This window comes from Zalophus californianus, chromosome X, assembly GCF_009762305.2.
Source record: "Zalophus californianus isolate mZalCal1 chromosome X, mZalCal1.pri.v2, whole genome shotgun sequence".
NCBI lineage: Eukaryota > Metazoa > Chordata > Mammalia > Carnivora > Otariidae > Zalophus > Zalophus californianus.
Genome location: NC_045612.1, coordinates 119,102,935 through 119,122,505, shown reverse-complemented (window position 1 = coordinate 119,122,505; position 19,571 = coordinate 119,102,935). Strand labels below are relative to the sequence as shown.

The 19,571-nt window shown below is 48.4% G+C and overlaps 1 protein-coding gene across 6 annotated transcripts in view; it reads right to left on the bottom strand.

Moving 5' to 3' along the window:
• The window catches only part of GPM6B (glycoprotein M6B), a 156,048-nt gene that overhangs the window by 34,700 nt on the left and 101,777 nt on the right, over positions 1-19,571 (bottom strand). The window contains exons 1-2 of one of the 6 annotated variants that reach the window (XM_027609434.2): positions 9,689-10,096; positions 960-1,079 (exon numbers count right to left, since the gene is read on the bottom strand). The exons of 1 other annotated variant lie outside the window; for it this stretch is intronic. In XM_027609434.2, coding sequence (XP_027465235.1) covers positions 960-1,079; positions 9,689-9,749 — 181 coding nt within the window. In that variant the 5' untranslated portion in view covers positions 9,750-10,096. Of the gene's footprint in view, positions 1-959; positions 1,080-9,688; positions 10,097-19,571 lie in introns of those variants that run through there. 4 more of the 6 variants (XM_027609436.2, XM_027609435.2, XM_027609437.2 and 1 more) reach the window with 4 other exon arrangements.

Sequence of the window (19,571 nt, the reverse complement as noted above, 5' to 3'; positions counted from 1 at the left end):
TAAGTGTTGGACTTTGTACCTCAACCTACATTGTACCTCAGGGTTGCTCTTTCTTGAGTTGTAGATTCTACACGATCATTTCTGACTGATTCCTGAAAAAGTAGGCAATGCAACTATTTGGGAAGAGTAACACTAAGGAATCACGAAAAACCATAGCAATACTTGAAGCCTGTTGTGTTTCTCTGATCCACCACCATCCCCTTCTCTCCACGTTTTAAATAACTTTGAAGTCATTTGAGTTTTAGCTAACTGAGCCAGGTCCTAAGACAGGTGTAGACTTGGGGAATGGGGACGGTGGGCGTTCTCCCCGCTTCTGGGCCCCCCCATATCTCACTCCAACCTAGCACCTAGCAGTTCTGAGAGACCAGTGTTCCTTGTGAGCAAGGAAACCAGAAACCAGACCCAACAGACCTACCTGATGGGATCGAGTACACAGTTATCCGATCCTCATGTCATGGGCTTGGGTTTTATCCTTCTCAAAGACAAAGATGTTCAAACAGAGCGCTGCAAAGCAGTGGGGCCAGGAAGCCATTGGGGGACACTCCCGGGCCTCTTGGGGCCAAGGCTCCTTGAGCGCCCCGGCCCCGTTCTTAGTGCCATAGAGGACACACGTGACACCCACCACCACCCCCTGTCACTGGTTCAGACATTGGAAATTTCAGAGTTACCCCAAAGCTTTATGTCATTGCACACTGCTCCCTTTGAGAAGAAGAGGTGAGGGCAAGGAAAGGGGAAAGAGGGAGAAGAAAGAGGCCAAAGATGGGGTGGAATGGAGAGGAGGAGAGAAAAACAAAAGATGATTAAAAAAATCGTCAAGGGCCAATTCCACCCACGCCCCTGCGAACAAATTAATGCATCAAACAAAACATAAAATAGCACCACACTGAAAGAGCCATTACAAATAATATTAAAGATAACAGTTGACTTGCTATTAGAATTCAGCCCGAGGCTGTATTTACCTGGACTGCTCAAGGGGCTAGCCCTGTCCCCCAGGGTTGGCACGGGATGGTACTGGTGGTTCTTTGAGCCTGGGTACATCCAGTGGTACCTGCCAATTTCCATTTCAGCTCTGCTGTTCACTGCCAATTTCAGGTGGCAAAGAGTCAGTGTCTCTATCTCCAGCAAAGATTCTATATCAGCATTTATTCTTTTACCATATAGTTAAAGGAAATGAGGAGTTTAAAAAACACGCGACTGAAACCACAACCTTTCCGTACCGGCTGATGACCGAGGCAGGATGAATCGAGAACGCTGGAGTCTCCTCCGTTCTTGACGTTGACGAAACTCACCCAAATCGCCTTCTCCTTCCTCACTGTCACCATGATGTGCCCCCACCCCGCCCCTCAGAACGCTCACTTTGGGCAGACACTATTTATAGTGGAAGTCCGGCTTCTCCCAAGACTGCTGCTCTTTCTGGGTATTTCCCTTTCGGACCAACAGAGCGCCACATTCACTGCGGCCACACGAACAAGGGTGACTACAGGCTCACCCTCCGTGATGGTACCCAGCTGCAGCCTTGAAAATCTGGCCAGTGACCCCATGGCCTGCTGAATCTTGGATCAAACTCCTGTCCTGCCACTGACATCTGCAGTATTCTCTGTCAGCTCTTCTTAAGCTCAGTACTTCGGAGTCTAGAATGTTCTGGATTAAATCCTGTTCCAATGACCTCCCGGTGTCTGAGAGAGTAAGGGCTGCCGGGCTTGGGCTCCAACCACTGCCTCCTCACACACATGGTGACGAGTGGCCTCCTGGGGACTTGGGTCCCTAGCTGACAGCAGGACTCTCTTTCCCACTTCTTAAGGGACTGGTGGGAAAGACACTTCTCTAGCGGCGTGCCTGACCCGGAGACGGCTGCTGGGAACTGAGTGCAGCCACGATCTTAAAATCCCCAAGAGCTCAAAAGGTCAACTACGGCCAGTGTGTGTCTGCGAATCACACAGAACCTCACAAGGGGTTAGGCCCTGTGGGGCGGCCACAAATATTTCAGGAGAAAAAGCGATTCTGACGTTGGTGTGGGCCATGACTCCATCGGCAGATCAGGGCAGCATGCTCCACGGGGCGCCTGGGACCGCTGAGGGGGAGGCTTGAGCCGACAGCCACGCTGCGGGGCGACAGAGCGAATGCCCGACCAGGGCCGCGGAGAACCTCACAAAGCCTCCACGGAACCCCACCGGCAGCGCGCACGGTCCCCAAAAACTCCCGAGGTTCTCCCCCACTGGCGAGTGGGAGACTTTTCTAGGTGGTGTTTCAGAGAAAGCCTTTATGGCGTCAAGGGAAAGCAAAACTGCCTCTTAAAAGACGTGTAAACAATGTAAACACGTTTAAAGATGTTTAAAAGGGGAGAAAAAGGGGCTAGGGCCAGATCGGACCTGCCCAAGGACACTACTTGCAGCCGCCTCGTCGTCAGTGGTGCTGAGGGCAGCCCCGATTACCGAGCGCCCGGGCCGCGCAGGCGCCACGCAAAGCACGCTGCACCTGCTACCTCGAGAACGCAAGGTCACGGTGTCGGCCACAGCCATCCTGGGAAATCGGTGCTCTCAGTGTTCTAGCTTTCCAGATGGAGAGAGCAAGGGCAAGGAGAAGGGAGGTCGCCTGCCCACGACATCATGCAGCCAGGGGAGGATGAGCCTGGGTACGAACCTGGGCCATGTGACTCCAGAGGGCGGGCCTCCGAAACCCCCAGACCAGCCCACTGCAGCCCGCGCATTTGCTACCAGTTTCTCCTCTTTTGCTGAGGCAGTGGTTCGCCCGACAAGAGCTTTGCTGAGGTCAGTGGGGAGGTGAGCTGTACCTCTGTGCCTCCTCAAGAAAGGTCTCGGGTCCCAAGCTCTTGAGGTTATTTCGGGGTTCTGGAAAGGCCTTAACTCTCAACTTTCCCGGGATTTAGATTTTTGCTTCACTGCTCAGGAGATGCTCTCTCAGATGTGGGTTGTGCTACGTTGTCTGAGAGCCAAGACACCCAGTGGGGCTGGTGGAAAGAACCAGAAGCAGGGTAAGTGGCTGTGAGCCCTCCACATCAACCTCCGGCAAGAGCACTGCAAGGAGCTCGAGCACTTTTGATCTGGAAATTTCTCATCGTCCTCTAAAGAAACATTTCTCTCTCCATGCCCAAAGCACAGCAGGTGCCCCATAAATGTCTGCTGGAAGAATATCTGGTTGAAGGCAAGGTAGCACCCAGGGACCCTGTGGACCAAGAAACGAACCTCCAGGTCCCCCACCACACTGACCTCACCCAAGGCAGGCCATGCAATTCCCTGCATCTCTGCACAGGATACATCCATTCTCTGTTCTCATCTCCTCATGCATGGGGAAGTCTCCAGACAGTCAGGCAATCAGGCACAGGCTGTTAGGCAAGGACAATAAAAAACCATGGACTGCCCAAAGCTTCTGTATTTTCTGACCAAAACATGGCGGCCATGCCAGACATGCTTAGTTCAGCGTAAAAATACTCCTACTCCAGCAGATGTGGAGATGGGGTCAGCAAGGGGATGGCTGTTGTCCAATACTTCTGGGAAGGCCTTTTTACAACAGTAAATCTTTAGACATGAAAGAAAAGAAAGCCATGTCTATTTTCTATTTTGGACCCAAATCTTGGAGACATGAAATATAAAACTAATGCCAAAATTTCAAAGAGCACTGCGGTATCATCTTTGTTTAAAAAGGACGGGGTCCCAACACTTAGGACGGAGTCACAGGATTGCACGGAGAAGCCTCAGCTTGAATGGTCTAATTAAAACACTGTCACGATGCTGGGCAACTGGCAAAAAAGGGGAAAATGGACACACACAGCCAGGAAGGTCCTGGCTGAGGCCCGACCGAGGGAAGACTGCAAATGTTCCCCTTAGGGGAGCGGAAGCCAGGGATGGGCAGGAGACCGCCCTATATTCTGGAAGCAGCACAAAAGTCTATGACATCTGAGCTACTACGTAGAGCTGGGGCTGAGGGGTGCGGTGGTGGCTGATGGTGACAGTCACAACCGTGGGTGGTCATCACCAAAGGTGGGTATGAAACAAACAACGGGGAATTGAGGAAAGGAAAACAAAACAATGTACCTTCTTTGTACCTTTTTTGTCTGGTTACTTAGACAGTGTGATGTCTTTCTGTGACAAGGCTGTGGAGTAACTGAACTGCAGACCGGTATACTTTCTGGCATCTACAGAATTATCACCGGAGGCAACTAAGTGACAAAGACTGAGCTTCCTTCGAAAGACCATACTCCCTAGGCAAGGTCTTTGAAAGCTGGGTCTATCATCCTTCGTTCTGAGGTATTATTTCAAATATTAAGGGAAAGCTCTAACAACACCAGGCAGAGGTCAGCAAGCGATGGCCACCTGTTTTTGTCAATAAAGTTTTATCGGCACTTGGCCACATTTTATTGGTTTATGTACTAGCCACGGCTGTTTCATGCTACAACCGTAGATTTGAGTAGTTACAACAGAGACTGCGTGGCCTACAAAGCCTAAAATATTTACTCTCTGGCCCTTCCTGGATGAAGCGGGCTGACCCTGGCTACCGAGCGTGGCGAGGAAGGCTTGGATACAGAAAGAAGTCAACGCAATTAATCAAATCAGCCTCCAAAAGAGAAAGCTAGTTTATTTTCTCTTTTTACACGTGTCTGGAAGAGACAGGTCCCCGGACTGGCTGAGGAGGAAAGTTCTCCCCTCTGCTACTGTCGTCCTGCTATTTAATCTGCCACCGAGACAGCAAAATTACGCTTAAAACCAAGATCCTGCTATATACATAGTGGTCCCTAAGATGAGTTAAGTGCCCCTGTACTCCTCTCCCGTGTGCTGGGAGGAGAGAGGATGGACGATGTTTCAAAGGAGAGGATTATTAAAGGAACGAATGAATGAACAACCAGGTCCATTCGTGCAGCTGAGACCGGAGCCTCCCTTTCTCACAAGCGAGCGTGTGTCGCCATGTTCCTCCGTCCCACGGCCACCCCTATTCCTGGTCGGCCATTCTCACAGGGCTGTACATTTGGCCCCAAGGAGAAAAAAGCAAGAGCATGTCTCTGGAACAATCCAATTCATCACCAAGTCCCAGTGAGGGGAAATTTACTTCGGGGGGGGACACTCACTGGCTATTTCACACGTTATCAGATACAACAAGGCTCCCAAGTCATGTCATTAAGATGACTTACTCTAAATCGACTTGTAGTTGCAAGTCACAGAAAAATGCGATTTGTAACATGACAATCTGAACTCGAGGTTTCCACCCAGTTTCATGGAAGGCAATTCTAAATTTCCAGAAATGGGTCGGAATTCTTTGTCTAATGAAACAGCCAGGCCAAGTCTTGAAAAATACGCTAACGGAAACAATATAAAAGTAGGAGATGCACTAAATGACTCATTGAGATCTTCTCCACCCTTAACTTTCTAAAAAATAAAATAAAACAAGGTAAAAACAAGCTGTATCAGACCTACCACATACGTCCAGCACCATCTGGTCCGCCATGCCTTTCTCTACAGCCTATTCCCCAGACACCCTCTCTCCAAATGTCCTCCTTGGCAGACTCTTAGAGGGAAAAACTGCATCTAAAACTTTCTCTGTACCATATTCACATAATCAAGTTAGAAATTGTCAATAAAAATCTCAAAATCAAATCATTTCTACATCACCAGGAAGAGCATAACATGTTAAATGTGTCCCTCAGGGTTCTTAGCTCACAGGCCATATATTCTAGAAGAGTTTTCTTCCTAAAAAGAAAATCAGATAGGGCCCAAGGTGCACGCATTTAAATTAAAACAAACAAACCAAACCAAACCTAAACATGTAAGACATTATATTTGATCAAAAAATTTAAATGAATGTGTTAATTTTTTTACACAAGTCAACAATCTGAATTCATTTCTTACGGTGCTTACGTCCTAGAATTTATTTCCAATTACACATTATTTCCAGTTTACTACATTTTTCTTCCTATGTGGTTTGATGCCTGGAACTCTCAAAATTATTTCAGCAGTAACTCTAGGCACTTAACTAGCTCCGCAATAATTGTTTCAGTAGATTCCAATTTCCTACATGTAATAAAAACAATTTGCATCACAGATTTTTTTCACACAATACAGCAATTGATTCAGTTGTTTTCTCCCCCTTGACTGAGCACTCCCAGCACTTCCCGATGCACTGGTTTTCACAAATGAATTGACATCAAGTGAGACTCCACAGAGATGAGCAGAAGCCTAGCTCTCCGTCTCTTGATTAGTGAGGCCCATGGTCCTTTGACTCTGTCTTATTCATTCCTTCCACTTATTCCATTTCAGTGAATCTGTTTCCTCAATCCTTACACTTTGATTCAATTTAATGCTTCTAACGTAAAAACCGTTATTTGTAATAACCTGACATTTCTTACAGCCATCTGAGTAGACCAGCTTGCTTTCCTTAAACATTTCTGGGTAGCAACTGAATACTTCTGGGGAATTTTGATCATCTAGTAGTGTTCTGGGGCAAAAGCCATGAGGCAGTTTCAAACACACACACGCACATATACATATATATATATATATATTTTTAGGATTTGGATTATTTTTGTTTAGATTAGGAACAAAGTCCTCCTGATTTAAAGAAATAGCTCTCTTTGTCCTGCCGAAGGAAGTGAGGCCAACTAAAAGAGTTGAAGTCAATTTATACAGCTAAGTGTAATTTCTATTCTTAATATTAATCCAAACAATTCTCCAAAGTAGTAATTATCCAAAGCTAGAATTCCCATTGGGCAATAATACCCCAAATTAAGAGGCAGGTATGGCCCCTAGCACCAAGTACTAAAAACTAATGGGAAAGGGGGAAAAAATAGACGTGCATGAAAAACTCTTTGGGAAGTGACAAAATGTATAGGATTAAATTTCGGAAATTAAATCCCTTGCTGAAAGGCTTAAAAGAAACACACACACACACACACACACACACACACACACACACACACACACACATCCACCAGCTCTAGAATTATATCATGCCTTCTCCAATGATGTCAAAATTTTAAACGTACATTTCAAGGAAATCAACACTTATAAATTTCAAATGAAATTGGAAGGAATACTGGAGTGACAAGCAGGCAGAAACGTGTGTGTGTGAGAGTGTGTGTGTGTGTGTGTGTGTGTGTGTGTGTGTGTGCGCGCACGCGCGTGCGCGCACCTAGAATGACAATGGGCAAGCAAACCGGGGGAAATGACAAAGGTGATACTTGTGTGGGTTTTGACTTGGGTGCAGCCGGCCCGTGAACTTGTTCGGCTACACGAAGATTAGCAGATAAGTCATCCTCCAAATCAGCATTGGTGACGGGTCCCATAGTGACCACAGCCGCCGGGGCGGTGGCGGACACATACGCCCAGGCCCGGATGCTGACTCACGCCTGAACTCTACACCTGACAACAGCTTGCGTTCACCTGGCATGTCTGAATTACCTCAACAGCTAGTGTCTATCAATGTTGGCAATTTTTAAAGTTCCTCCAGGCATCATCTCTTGCTTCTAATTTTGTCTCTGAAACCATGGCTAACTCACTAATGAGTTTTTGCCTACAGATGGTCAATAGATGTAGTACATACCGCCTGTGGATTCGGTGTTAAAGAGTATTTAGTTGATGTAAAATCATAGCAGTCCATAAGACTAAACGAGGATGAGATACAGAGCTGTGCACTAAGGATTTCATATTGGCTTTATGCCCCTCACTTGCTTTTGGAGAGGGGAAAAAAAAAAAAAGGTATGTTTTTTGCAGAGACCAAGATGGTTTTATTAATGGTTTATCAATGGTTACTCTGGTTTATTAATATGGTATTTGCCATAATACCATTAACATGTTTGGTATTAATATGGTATTAAAGTGGGCACTAAATGAAATCATCTGTTTTGGGAAAACATTGCGGTGAACTGTGAGAGGCATCCCCCCAACAATGCTATTACATGATTACGCCCCACAAACTTGATCTCTAATCATTGCAGAAATCAATCTTTACTTTTATCTCCAATCCTCGGCTTCATAAATACTCCCCCAGAGCTTCTCTTATTGCTATCTGGTCACTCATATCAAATTAAAAATATAGGGGTGACTGGGTGGCTCAGTCATTAAGTGTCTGCCTTGTGCTCAGGTCATGGTCCAAGGGTCCTGAGATCGAGCCCCGCGTCGGGCTCCCTGCTCCTCAGGAAGCCTGCTTCTCCCTCTCCCTCTGCTGCCCGCCCTGCTTGTGTTCCCTCTCTCGCTGTCTCTCTCTCTCTGTGTCAAATAAATAAATAAAATCTTAAAAAAATAAAATAAAAATAAAGTAAAATTAAAAATATATACATACAAGAAAAGGCAAGGTTTCTGTTTTGTTTTGTTTGGGGGGGCGAGGTAGGTTTCATGCGGGGATTGAATTAAACTGCCAATTTTAAAATTCCAATACTTAAGGCCACCGAAATACACACTTCAAAATGGCAAAATGGTTAAAATGGCAAATTTGTTACGCAGATTTTATCAGACTTTGAAATTTAATTAACTGGAAAAACGAGATTGCGCTGCTTAGGATACAATGTTATTAAAGCGCTGTGTACAGAAGAAATTCCGTATAAAAAACAAGCAGCTTCTACCCAAGCCTGCTAGGCTCAAATACATGAAATTGCCATGTTTGTAGGTGTAAAATGGTTGACTACTTCAGCAATTTCAGACCGTTCAACCCACATCTTCCTAAGTAAAACGGAGTTGTGCTCCCGCCCTGGAAAAATCACTGTTGCTTAGTGCCTGTCAGCCGGTCCCGGGGCCGGGGAGACACCCTCTGCATGGAGGCCAGTGGTCTTAGAACCACTGCAGGTGTTAGACTGCGTTCCTGCGCCTTTAGGACAGTCTGTAGCTTTGGGCGCGGGAGACAGGTGAGCGGCGTCTCACATTGTAATTTAACAGTGGCTGAGCGGATTCTACGCGCTATCGCACTCGAGACCGGTTTTTATCTAGGAAAAGACAGATGAATTTTAGCTTCTACTTTCGGTCATCTTCTTCCTGCTAAACACGTATTTCTCTAAAAAGGCCATTCCTTATGTCAACATTGTGGTAAGATTCCCCTTTAGGGACAGGACCTTTACCAATTCTCCTCCTCCAAATCTCCAAGTCATAAATGGCAGGGGACCCTCCACCCCTCTCCATCAGCACCAGGGTGACAGAGCTGACGTCCCCTCTCTGAAGCTCCTGCTGTAAATGGTTATTACATGTCACAGTCAGGGCTTTATACAGGGAAAGACTACTATCGTATTCAATAAGAGAACTAGAAAACATCCAACATCACTACGGCATTAGCGGAACCAAAGCATATTTAGTTTGCGGCCCCCTCCAGATCCTCCCCAGCATTAGCAGAAAACAATGCATTCCATGCCCCTGGAGTATAACATGCAGAACGTGGGGACCCAAGTTATGACTCATTATATTAACAAGAAAAAAAAAAAAAGACCGTTTCCCCAATTCAGCTACCCAAGGTGACAAACTGTGGACATCCTGGGAAATCCCACGTTCGGTGGGAAGATTTGGAACAGGAATGGGCTGAAGAAAGGCTGCTCTATTAATCGAACATCAGCCTACAGGCAAAAACCACCCTGAAAGCAAGACCATGCCAGAGGGATTGTTTCAGAGCTATTTTACGAGAGACACAAAACCGGGCTCCCCCTTTGAAAGCACCCCCCAGTGAAAAGCTTGAAACAGGCTATTGTCAGAGTGCCGGGTACCTTTTCTCTCTTGGCTTTGTTCAGTATGTTCCTCGGCTGCAGTTTCCATGGCTGGCTTCATACCATCCACCAAAAATGCTTTTCCCCGCTCCCCCAACACACACTTTTCCCCTCCTCTTCCTTTTCTTTTGGACTCCCCTCCGTCTCTTATTTACACCGTGTGATTGAGAGGTTCTGTTCTTCACTACAGTAGATTGCAGTCCCTTCCAAGATGCAAAAGGCTCGTCAGCGTCAGTTTCCCCTCTGCCTACTGGTCCAAAAAGACAGCTGCCAAGGAGCCGGCGGCCACACGTCAGCGAGGATCCCAGTTAGAACACGGCCATCCTGCGCCCCGTCCCACTGCGGCTCCCGGGGGACAGCCGCGCCCCCGCCCGCCAGCCCCCGCGCCGCTCACTCCCGGCCAACAGCACCCACTGAATGCTAATCAGCTCTCCCAGGGAAGAACAGACTTGTGACATCAGAGGACGGGATGTGGAGGAGAAGGCGGGGGGGGGGGGGGGGGAGAAGAGAGAGAGAGAGAGAGAGAGAGAGAGAAAGAGACAGAGACAGAGAGCCCCCTCCCACCACGTGACTCAGCTGGTCAGGATGTCGGTTCTCTCCGCTGAACGCTGGGCTTCCACCCCTGCAAACTCCTTCCTTCCACGGGGGACCCCTTCTCATGGGGCATCACAGGCTGACTGAAGTTCATTTACCTGACCCTGGCAGAATATAGGCAGAGGACCAGCCCATGGTCTCTGCTTTGTTCACTTTCTTTAGTATTTGACTTTCACGCAATCTCTAGTAGCTAGCTAGATTTAAAATATATATATAAAATATATATATAATATTGGCATATAATTATATATTATATATGTATCATAAGATATATATTAAAGAGGGGAGAAAAAAATACCTAAGAGGGAAGAAAACCCACAGCACAGATTTAACAATAGCTGTATGAAATTTGGCAGTAGAATTATAACCCATTCCCTGTCTACAACTAACACATGTGACAGAAAGAGAAACTCTTGAGCTCAAGCCCAATTCATAAAAAGGTATCCCTCCATATTTAAAAGTAAGCATAACATGCGGCAAGTATATCTAGCTGACATTTTGGTGACTTCTTGGAATGAAAATGAAAATAGAATGGTTTTTCTTACTGGACATGATTATTTCTATATAGAGCTTTTATTCATTAGAACCTCTCCCTCAAAGTCAAAAGGGTGTTTTCAAGAGCAGTCTAAATGTTCAGCATAAAGGCTATTATTGTACCGATAATGACTGACTGCTGGTTTCACGAGCCTTCGTGCATACCCAGAGACTATGGGACCACAGTTCTCAACACATCCAAGCATAGAAAAGCCTTTATCTTGGTCATGAGCCATATGTTTCCAAGCATCACTGGTTTCTGTACCATGGTTTAAGCATTTGGTTGACCCACTTACCTTCACTGTCTCTACTAAAGATATTTATAGAAATTCAAGTCAACTACAGGGATGAATACTGAAAACCACAGGGTGAAGGGTTCTCTGACAGGTAACAGCCTTCCAGTTGGTTGGGTTGAGCACCCACCTCAGAAGCAAACATTAATTAAGACAAGTTAGAGACCACCCTCTCCTACAAAATCTCTTCCAAAAAATCTGACGCTTTGTTGCTCAAGCCTTCCAAAAAAAAAAAGTGCAAGACCTTGAATCAAAATCCTCCAACAACCTGATCTTTTAATGCCTTAGTTTGAGATAATCCCCCAAACCTTCTACATTCAATACCTCTGGCTCCTGGTAAGCCAGAAAAGACTTTGAAAACTCGTTTAGCCTGTCCAACATTTTCTTCTGATTTTGCTTCTCATTTTTCACTGGAGCCAGCCTCCTAGAAGTCCACACCCACAATCAACTATTCCTTTAACTGATGGTCCTGGCCAATTTTACTGTCTCCTGGCGAGATCAGTGAGGAGCATGGCAGCTTAAAACTTCAGACAGTCAGAAAGAGATTCATTTGTGATCTAACTACATCCATGGGAAAACCTGATGATGTGTCCAGAACAAAATTAAAAAAAAAATTCAATCCAGCACCAAAAGGGACAATCATGACTAGCTATGCTATTGGTTTTGTTTTAAAAGTGTCTAGCAAAACCACTCAATTATACACCCGGCAGAACACTTTTTTGGCTTTTACCTAATATGACTGTTAGATGTTAAAGTGGGAAGGCAGAATACGGAACAGGTTCTACATTTAATATGGAAGACATTTTCAATTTAAGGACAACTCTGGTTCTGTATCACAGTCTTAGAAATCAAAACCATTGGACAAAATATTCACAAATTCTCCAGGTGATACCTTGACCTACGTTCCCCTTGAAGAACTGTATGCAAATGAGCAAGTCACCATTTCTGCCTTGTTCATAACTTCACCATGTTCTTTTCATGAGGCTGATAACATAGGACAATTCTTAAAGTTACCTTTACCAACAGCCTCAAAATCTCACTGATGTTTATGAAAAACCATCTGAGTTGGAAAAAGCATGATGGAAAAATTGTTAACAGCGAGAAAGAAGAGTATACATTTATAACATTTCTGGGGTATGCCTCCATGTTTGACCAGAACAATCAGATACGTATAATGAGCAGGATGGGAGATGGCTCATAAAGGTGAAAAATATTCTTTGAGCCCCCTGAGTTAAGTCAGTCTGACTGAAGAATACTTCTGCAAGCCAAAACAGGAATAGCAAACACACAAAATGGGCATATTAGATCAAACCACACAAAACTGCTAACACTGACTAAGAAGAACAGTAGTTTCACAGGGTTCACCATTTGCAAGTCTTCTGCAGAATTCCAGCCAGTTCCATAAGCATGCATGGAATCACCTTCCAAGTGCTAACATCGACAAGAGGCACAAGACTTCACGAGAGACGGTGCCCGTCTCCGAGTCACCCGTAGACTGATGGGCCCCAGAGAACCCTCCTAAACCAGGGCGACCCTACCGGCTGCAAGCCCTCTAGTATCACGACAAAGAAGGTGAGAGGAGAGAAAGAGAATGTGCGGACAGCTCAGAGCTGAGCTGAGCGGGCTGCTGCTGTTTGGTTGGGACCCGCCCGGGAGGAGAGGGTAGAGAACGGGGGAGAAGGACAAGAGTAGGAAGGGACGGGGCAGAGCAGGGTGGATCAGCGCAGGGAACGGAAGACAAGGGAAAGGTAGAACAGGGAAGGGAGAGAGCATCCCTGGCAACATCAGAAAGCACACGGACAGGAAAACGGTACTGTCAGGGTGTTGGGGAGGCGATTTTTCCGACAGAGGGCCCAGAGCACAGGGTGTGTGTGTGTTGGGGGAGGGGAGTTGGGGAGGGAAAGGAAGGCAGGTGGCCGGGGGCCGTAGGCTGGGAATCAGGTCGGGTGAACGCCTTGCGGATCCCAGAGGCAGGGGAGCGGCAGAGGGAAGGCACTAGAACGGATCTGGTCTGTGCTTTACAAAGGTCATTGTGTTGGTCATGAGGCTGGCAGACAAGCCACCGTGAGGGCTGAGCTCTGGCCCCGGGCGGTGGCGGGGGGGGGGGGGGGGGGGGGGGGGCATCCCCGGTGGCCTCCCACTGGGTACGTGCACCTGGGGCTGGAAAAGGAGAGGCACGAAAGGCAGTCTGGGCTTTCCGGCGTGGATGGGTGAGGACATGGTCATGCCCCCCCCCCCCCCCCGCCCCCGCCGGTCCTCCACGAGTACATTTTAAATGACTGGGGAGAGACACGGACTCAAAACACACAGATTAGAATTTGAGGAACACGGTCTCTTAAATATAAAGGGAAAGGGAAACCGTGAGAGGGAGGGTCAAAGAGGCTACGGAGGAAAAATGAGAGAAGCAGAGGAACGAGGCCCAAGTGGAAGGAGAGAAGTAGAAGAGAGCCCACGAAGGGCACAGGGTGTCAGATGTCATCCAGTACCGCACAAGGGGCAAAGAGGCTGAGGGCCGACCAGCAGAAAGTATCTTTACCACCGAACAGTCACTGGAACTCCCAGAAGAGTCTGGGTCGAGTGATGGCAGGGGAGGAGCAAGGCACCTGCGGCTTCTCCACCGTCCTTGCTCTCCGAATAGGATGCTCCGGGGGCCCGGGGGACACTGCCGTCTCATACCTGGGGCTCAGGCCTGTGCTTACCCCTCTTGGTCCGGTTTCCAACCAGTCGAGAGAATTTTCATTTTTCTCCTACGATCCAGTCCGTGACTATCTTCCCAGGTTTATTCTGTTACGAACAGTTCCGGCCGGCAGTTCCACCACGTGCGCACTCGGGTGTGGGGTTCCCGCACCAGGAAGCAGCTCTCCCCCACCAGCGGGACGTCCTACAATTCAGCTCAATTCCGACACTCGCTACCCAGGGGCAGCATCGGGTCCCACATGTTAAGGGCTCGGTCCCAGAGACTGCCCCCCCCCCGCCCCGCCGTCCGCCCCCCTCCCCCCCGGAAAATTCAGATGCCAATTCCAAGTCTGGTTGTCACCTGTGCTTCCCACTGACCAGCTATAGATCAGAGGCTCCAACGACCCGCTTCCTTCTTGGATTCAATTAATTTGCTAGACCAGCTTCTGGAACTTAGAGGGACATTTTACCTACTAGATTATGGGTTTATTTTAAACAATACAAAAGGACACGAATCAAAAGCTAAATGAAGAGATGCACAGGACAAGGTATGGGGAAAGGCGCAAAGCTTCCAAGCCCTCTCCCAGCACGGGACTGTCCCCAAATCTCCATGTGTTCACTGAACCCTGTCCTTTTGGGGTTTTATGGAAGCTTCATGACAGGGGCACAACTGATTGAATCATTGGGCAGAGGTGGAGATGGGGGGCAGGCAGTGGGACTGGGACTGAAAGTTCAAGTTCGCTCTACTGGTAGCAAACGCCCAACCTCAGCTTGGAGCAGTCAGTCACCTCATTAACATAAAACAAGACACCTGCGTGGCTCTCCATTACAGGAAATTCCAAGGGCTTCCGGAGCTCTGTGCCAGAAGTGAAGACCAAATATATATTTCTTATAATAAATCACAATTTCACAGGCTTCTAGTAAATTCGCCTTACGTTTCTCATATGCCTGTGATCCAAATAATTGATGGAAGTGTTAAACATAACAAGACCACGGTGAGAGATTCTTGTGTAGGCCACTATGGACATCATCCTCGTCAGCTGACTGGTTTGTTCATTCATTCGTTCATTCATTCATCCATTCAACCAAGGTTCATTAAGCACCTACCACATGCCAGAAATTAAGTCACTACTCTATGTTACATGGCTGTGATTGTTCAGTCAACTGGGAATTCATCAAGAATGGGATGAACACATGAGCATGCATGATAATCTACATACATATCCTTATCAAGGTCACGAGGCTATCAATCAAGTTTGTCAAACGTCTACTCCTTCTGATGTGGAAAACAGAGGCAAGAGAAAAAATAGGGATGCCTGGGTGGCTCAGTCGGTTAAGCATCTGCCTTCGGCTCAGGTCATGGTCCCAGGGTCCTGGGATCGAGTCCCGCATCAGGCTCCCTGCTCGGCGGGGAGCCTGCTTCTCCCCCTCCCTGCCGTGCCTGCTGCTTGCGCGCGCGCTTTCTCTCTCTCTGGCAAATAAAAAAAAAAAAAAGTTTCCTTACTGCCTACAGCCCATTGACAAGTCCTTGAAACAGGCAGAGGGACCTTCCTATAGGGACTCTGCTGCCTCAATATTGACACTTTGCTAAGGGCAAAGGCAATCTTAGCCTGACCACCAGGATCCTGTGAGTCTACTTTAACATACAGAAATTCCTTTGGAAACTGCCTTTATCTCTACCACCCCCATACGTGTTAGCAATCATCCTCCAAGCATACGGCCCACTGACACACATCTGAAGGGTCTCGTGACTGAGTTTTTATACCAAACAGTAATAAAATACCTCCTAACAACAGCTAGCCCTGTCAAGGTCCTGAAAACCTTGTTTCCAAAATACCTTGGAGCCTTACGCTCTCCCTAACCCCCTCCCAACTTGAAAGTACATAATCAGTCCACCCATCACCACCCCACTGCAGCTCCTTCTGCCCCCGGGGCCCGTCCCCAGGCTTTAATAAAACCACCTTGTTGCACCAAAGATGGTCAAGAACTCTTTCTTGACCATTCCTTCCTGGACCCCAACATTTCTACATCACTTCCACTTTCCTGAAATTATATTATAGGTTTCTTCTGGCCTCAGAATGACTCCTTGGTGGGGAGTCATTCAATCACCAAGAGGAATATTTCCGTATTTATTCACACTACTAATTCCTCTGAAATTTGCACATTTCAATCAATGGTTTTTCCCCCAAAGTCTGGCCCCTTAGTACCTGAGACGCAGCCTCCTGGTGGCCCCGCAGCTCCAGAGGGAAGAGCCTCCCTCCTCTCCTTCCTATTCTTGTCACTGGGTTTTTTTTTTTTTTTTTGAGACACAGAGAGAGCGAGCGGGGGGTGGGGGTGGGCGCGGTGGAGGGGGGAGAGGGAAAGGGAGAGAGAGAAAATCTCAAGTAGGACCCCCACTGAGCACGGAGCCCCGACGTGGGGCTCAACTTCACAGCCCTGAGATCACGACCTGAGCCAAAACTAAGAGTCAGTCACTTAACCAACTGTGCCACTCAGGCGCCCCAAGGACAGTTTTCTTTACAGATCATCTCTCTTCTCCCGGTGGACGGATGCTCCCTCCTTTCTAAGGAGCCAGCACACCCTCCCGATTCCCCAAGCCCCTTCTTTTCACTCCTGAGTAAGGAGCTAAGAAGACTGCATTTGTGGAAGACATCATGCTGACCAGCGCCAAACCAAGACAAGCAACTCACAGCCCGTGAGTTTCTCTAAGACCTATTCTTTCCACATAGTTTCTGGGGGCCTAGAAGGCCTCCACATGCCTCACATAATTCACATGCCCGGGCATAAGCCTTCCTGTGCCCCCCAAAGGAAATCGATCCCCAGAGCAGCAACGTGAGATCCAAAGACAGCCTCACTTCACATTCTAGTGTGCTTGAATGGATGGATTTTAAATCAACTGTGTTTTAAAAGAAATTTTGGTGAAGTGACTCCTATTTCACATTATTGCCCATGAGAAAATGACAGATGTGTTCCAGTAGCAAGTATCTGAGCCTTGGAGGGAAAAGAATTACAAGTAGCACAAGAATTTTTTTTTTTTTTTTTTATGTAGGTTGTAAGGTTTCTTTCTTTCTTTCTTTCTTTAAGATTTTATTTATTTATTTGGCAGAGAGAACAAGAGAGCACAAGCACTGGGAGCTGCAGAGGCAGAGGGAGAAGCACGGCCCCCGCCGAGCAGGGAGCCCGATGCGGGGCTCGATCCCGGGACCCCGGGATCATGACCCGAGCCGAAGGCAGTGGCCCAACCGACTGAGCCACCCAGGCTCCCCTAGCACAAGAATTCTGAAAGCTTACCTTTAAAGCAGAAAAGATGCTTTTAGTATAACGTAGCAATAATATTCAAAATATGAAAGCTTCTGTGCTGTGTTCAAAATGTTGCATAAATTAAAAACCACAAGAACTAGAAACAGAGAGCCAGAAATGTGAAATAGGATTGTGTAGAACTGGGTCTTTTCCGCAACTGGACCTTCCCAAAGCTTTATCGATTTGGCAAAGCTTTTGCCTTGCTCTACCAGAATGAAGTTTCTAATTTCACATCCGGTGTAGGTTTATAATGCCTTTTGATTTCTTGTGCTCTTTCCTGATTTCCTCAGTCCCTCCTGTCCCTCTTCAATATTTGGTGTACTCTCCTTTACAGGGAACGATGCCACATAAAGCTGAGAGCCAGGATGACAAGTCAACTTGGATGATGGAGATAAAAACCCTTACAAAGCTCCATAAGCGCAGGCCAGCACGCTTGGTGTTGCTCCTTAATGGTGGAGGTGGCTCCCAGGCCGGCCACTACCTCCCAAACTGGCTAATACCGGTCACGAGGAGCAAGCCCACGGGAGCGCCCCCCGCCAGCCCAATCCCTTCCCAGTCTCATCAGCGGTTTAACGACAGGAGTGTCCTCATAAAGCTGCAAGAGGCGCCCGCACAGCGATGGCTGAGTTTAGCAGAAGCAACTGGAGGGCTGATGAACCCCTCTCTCGCTCTTCTGGCAAAAACCCTGAACGTCATTTTCAAAAGGCGAGCAAGAGAGGGAGTTTGGCAGGAGCGGGCTGAGGCTTCCCATGGTGGAAACAGGTGTGGCACGAGGAGCTGCAACGGGGGGGGCTGGACGGCAGGCCCCCAGCACAGGCAGTGCTGCTGTGGACCGCATGTTCGTCCCAAAGTCAAGGTCGGCACTGCTGCTTCTCAATTGGGGCTGCCCTGGGCACTGCGGGCTATTCGACGGCATCCCTGGGCTCCAGTCACGAGAGGCCCACAGCTCCGCCCTAATTCCGACAGCCACGAAGGTCTCCGGACGGGGCCGTGTAGTTCCTGGAGGGTAAAGTCACCCCCGGTTGAGAACCATGGCCTCACATCGATCTTTTCTTCCCTGGCTGTGGGGGTACACTGTCGGCCAGTGGGTTCCTACCACGGTCACGGAGGGGCGGAGGGGGGCTCTGAAATCCGCAGGCCAAGGCCCCACGCCCACGGATCCTGCTCCGATAGCCCCACGTGTGCGGTGGGCAGAGGAGCTTCAGCATCTTTCCAGGTGATGCCACTAGGCAGCCAACCGCTGTAGGCCACGGGGACGCACTAAATGTGCACTACAGGGAAGGTGGCCCATCAGAGCCACGTCGGGAATATTCTACAGAAGGCAGCTGGACAGACAGCTGGGATGTGGTCAGGGTGGCCACACTCAACTGGGGAACAGGTGGAGAGCGTACACCCAGGTGAGGCAGAAATGAGAAACTGGGCAGGCATCACGACGAGGGAGAGGGATTCAGGGTTGATTCGGAGGCTCGGCTTGGATCCCTCCGGGACGGAGAGAAGAGGGTCTGTATTCGCTTCCTAGGGCTGCCCTAACAAAGTACTGCCGACTGGGGGGGCTTGAAACAACGGAAGTTATTCCCTCACAGTTCTGGAGGCGCCCAAATCAAGGAGTCGGTAGGGCCACACTTCCTCTGAAGGCTCTAGGGGAGCATCCTTCCTTGCCTCTTGTCACTTCTGGTGGCTCCCCGCAATCCCTGGCTTGTAGATTCAGCATGTGGACCTTGGCCTTCAACATCACGTTGCATGTGTGTCTGCATCTCTTCTTCTAAGGACACCAGTCACGTTGGACCAGGCCCTCCCTAATCGAGGATGGCCTCGTCTTAACGGGACAGCATCCACAAAGACCCTATTTCCAAATAAGGGCATATTCACAGGTACCAGAAGTTAGGGCTTCAACATTTTTTTCTAAGGGACACAGCCGGGAGATGGTCCAGAGGGGAGAGCCTACGGGGGGGGGGGGGGTGGGGGGAGGGGCAACCAGTGTCGGGGGGTGGTGCGTGGACGGAATCTAGTGGAAGTACATTCAAAGGATGCAGAGGTCGGAGGTGGTCCCGGGCAGGGACCTGTCCCAGAGCAGGGGAGTTTGAGAAGGAAGAGGTGGTCCACAGTCAAGGTAGCCAGAAGGGGCCAACTCGGCAAAGGCCACAGACGCAGAAAATTCCAATTTCCTTACCAGCGTCAAGAGAAAGATTAGAATGGAACCCAGCTTACAGAGGGGCTACTGAAGGACTGGGAAGCGGAGAGGAGAAGCAAGGGCAGCCGGCTTTCTAAAGGAAATTGGGTAGTGACAGGAAAGCAAGAGAAAAACGCAGGCAGATGAAGGGGGAACACAGGAAGAGAGTCCCCAAATGTTTCGTGCTGAAAAGGCAGCAGCGGCGGGGGAAAGAGATTTAAGGTGCCAGTGGAGGTGGATAAATGAGGACTCGAGATCCCAGGAGAGGCGGGGGCCAGCTGTGGGAGGCTGGAACACTTCCCCTCTGAAGTGGGAG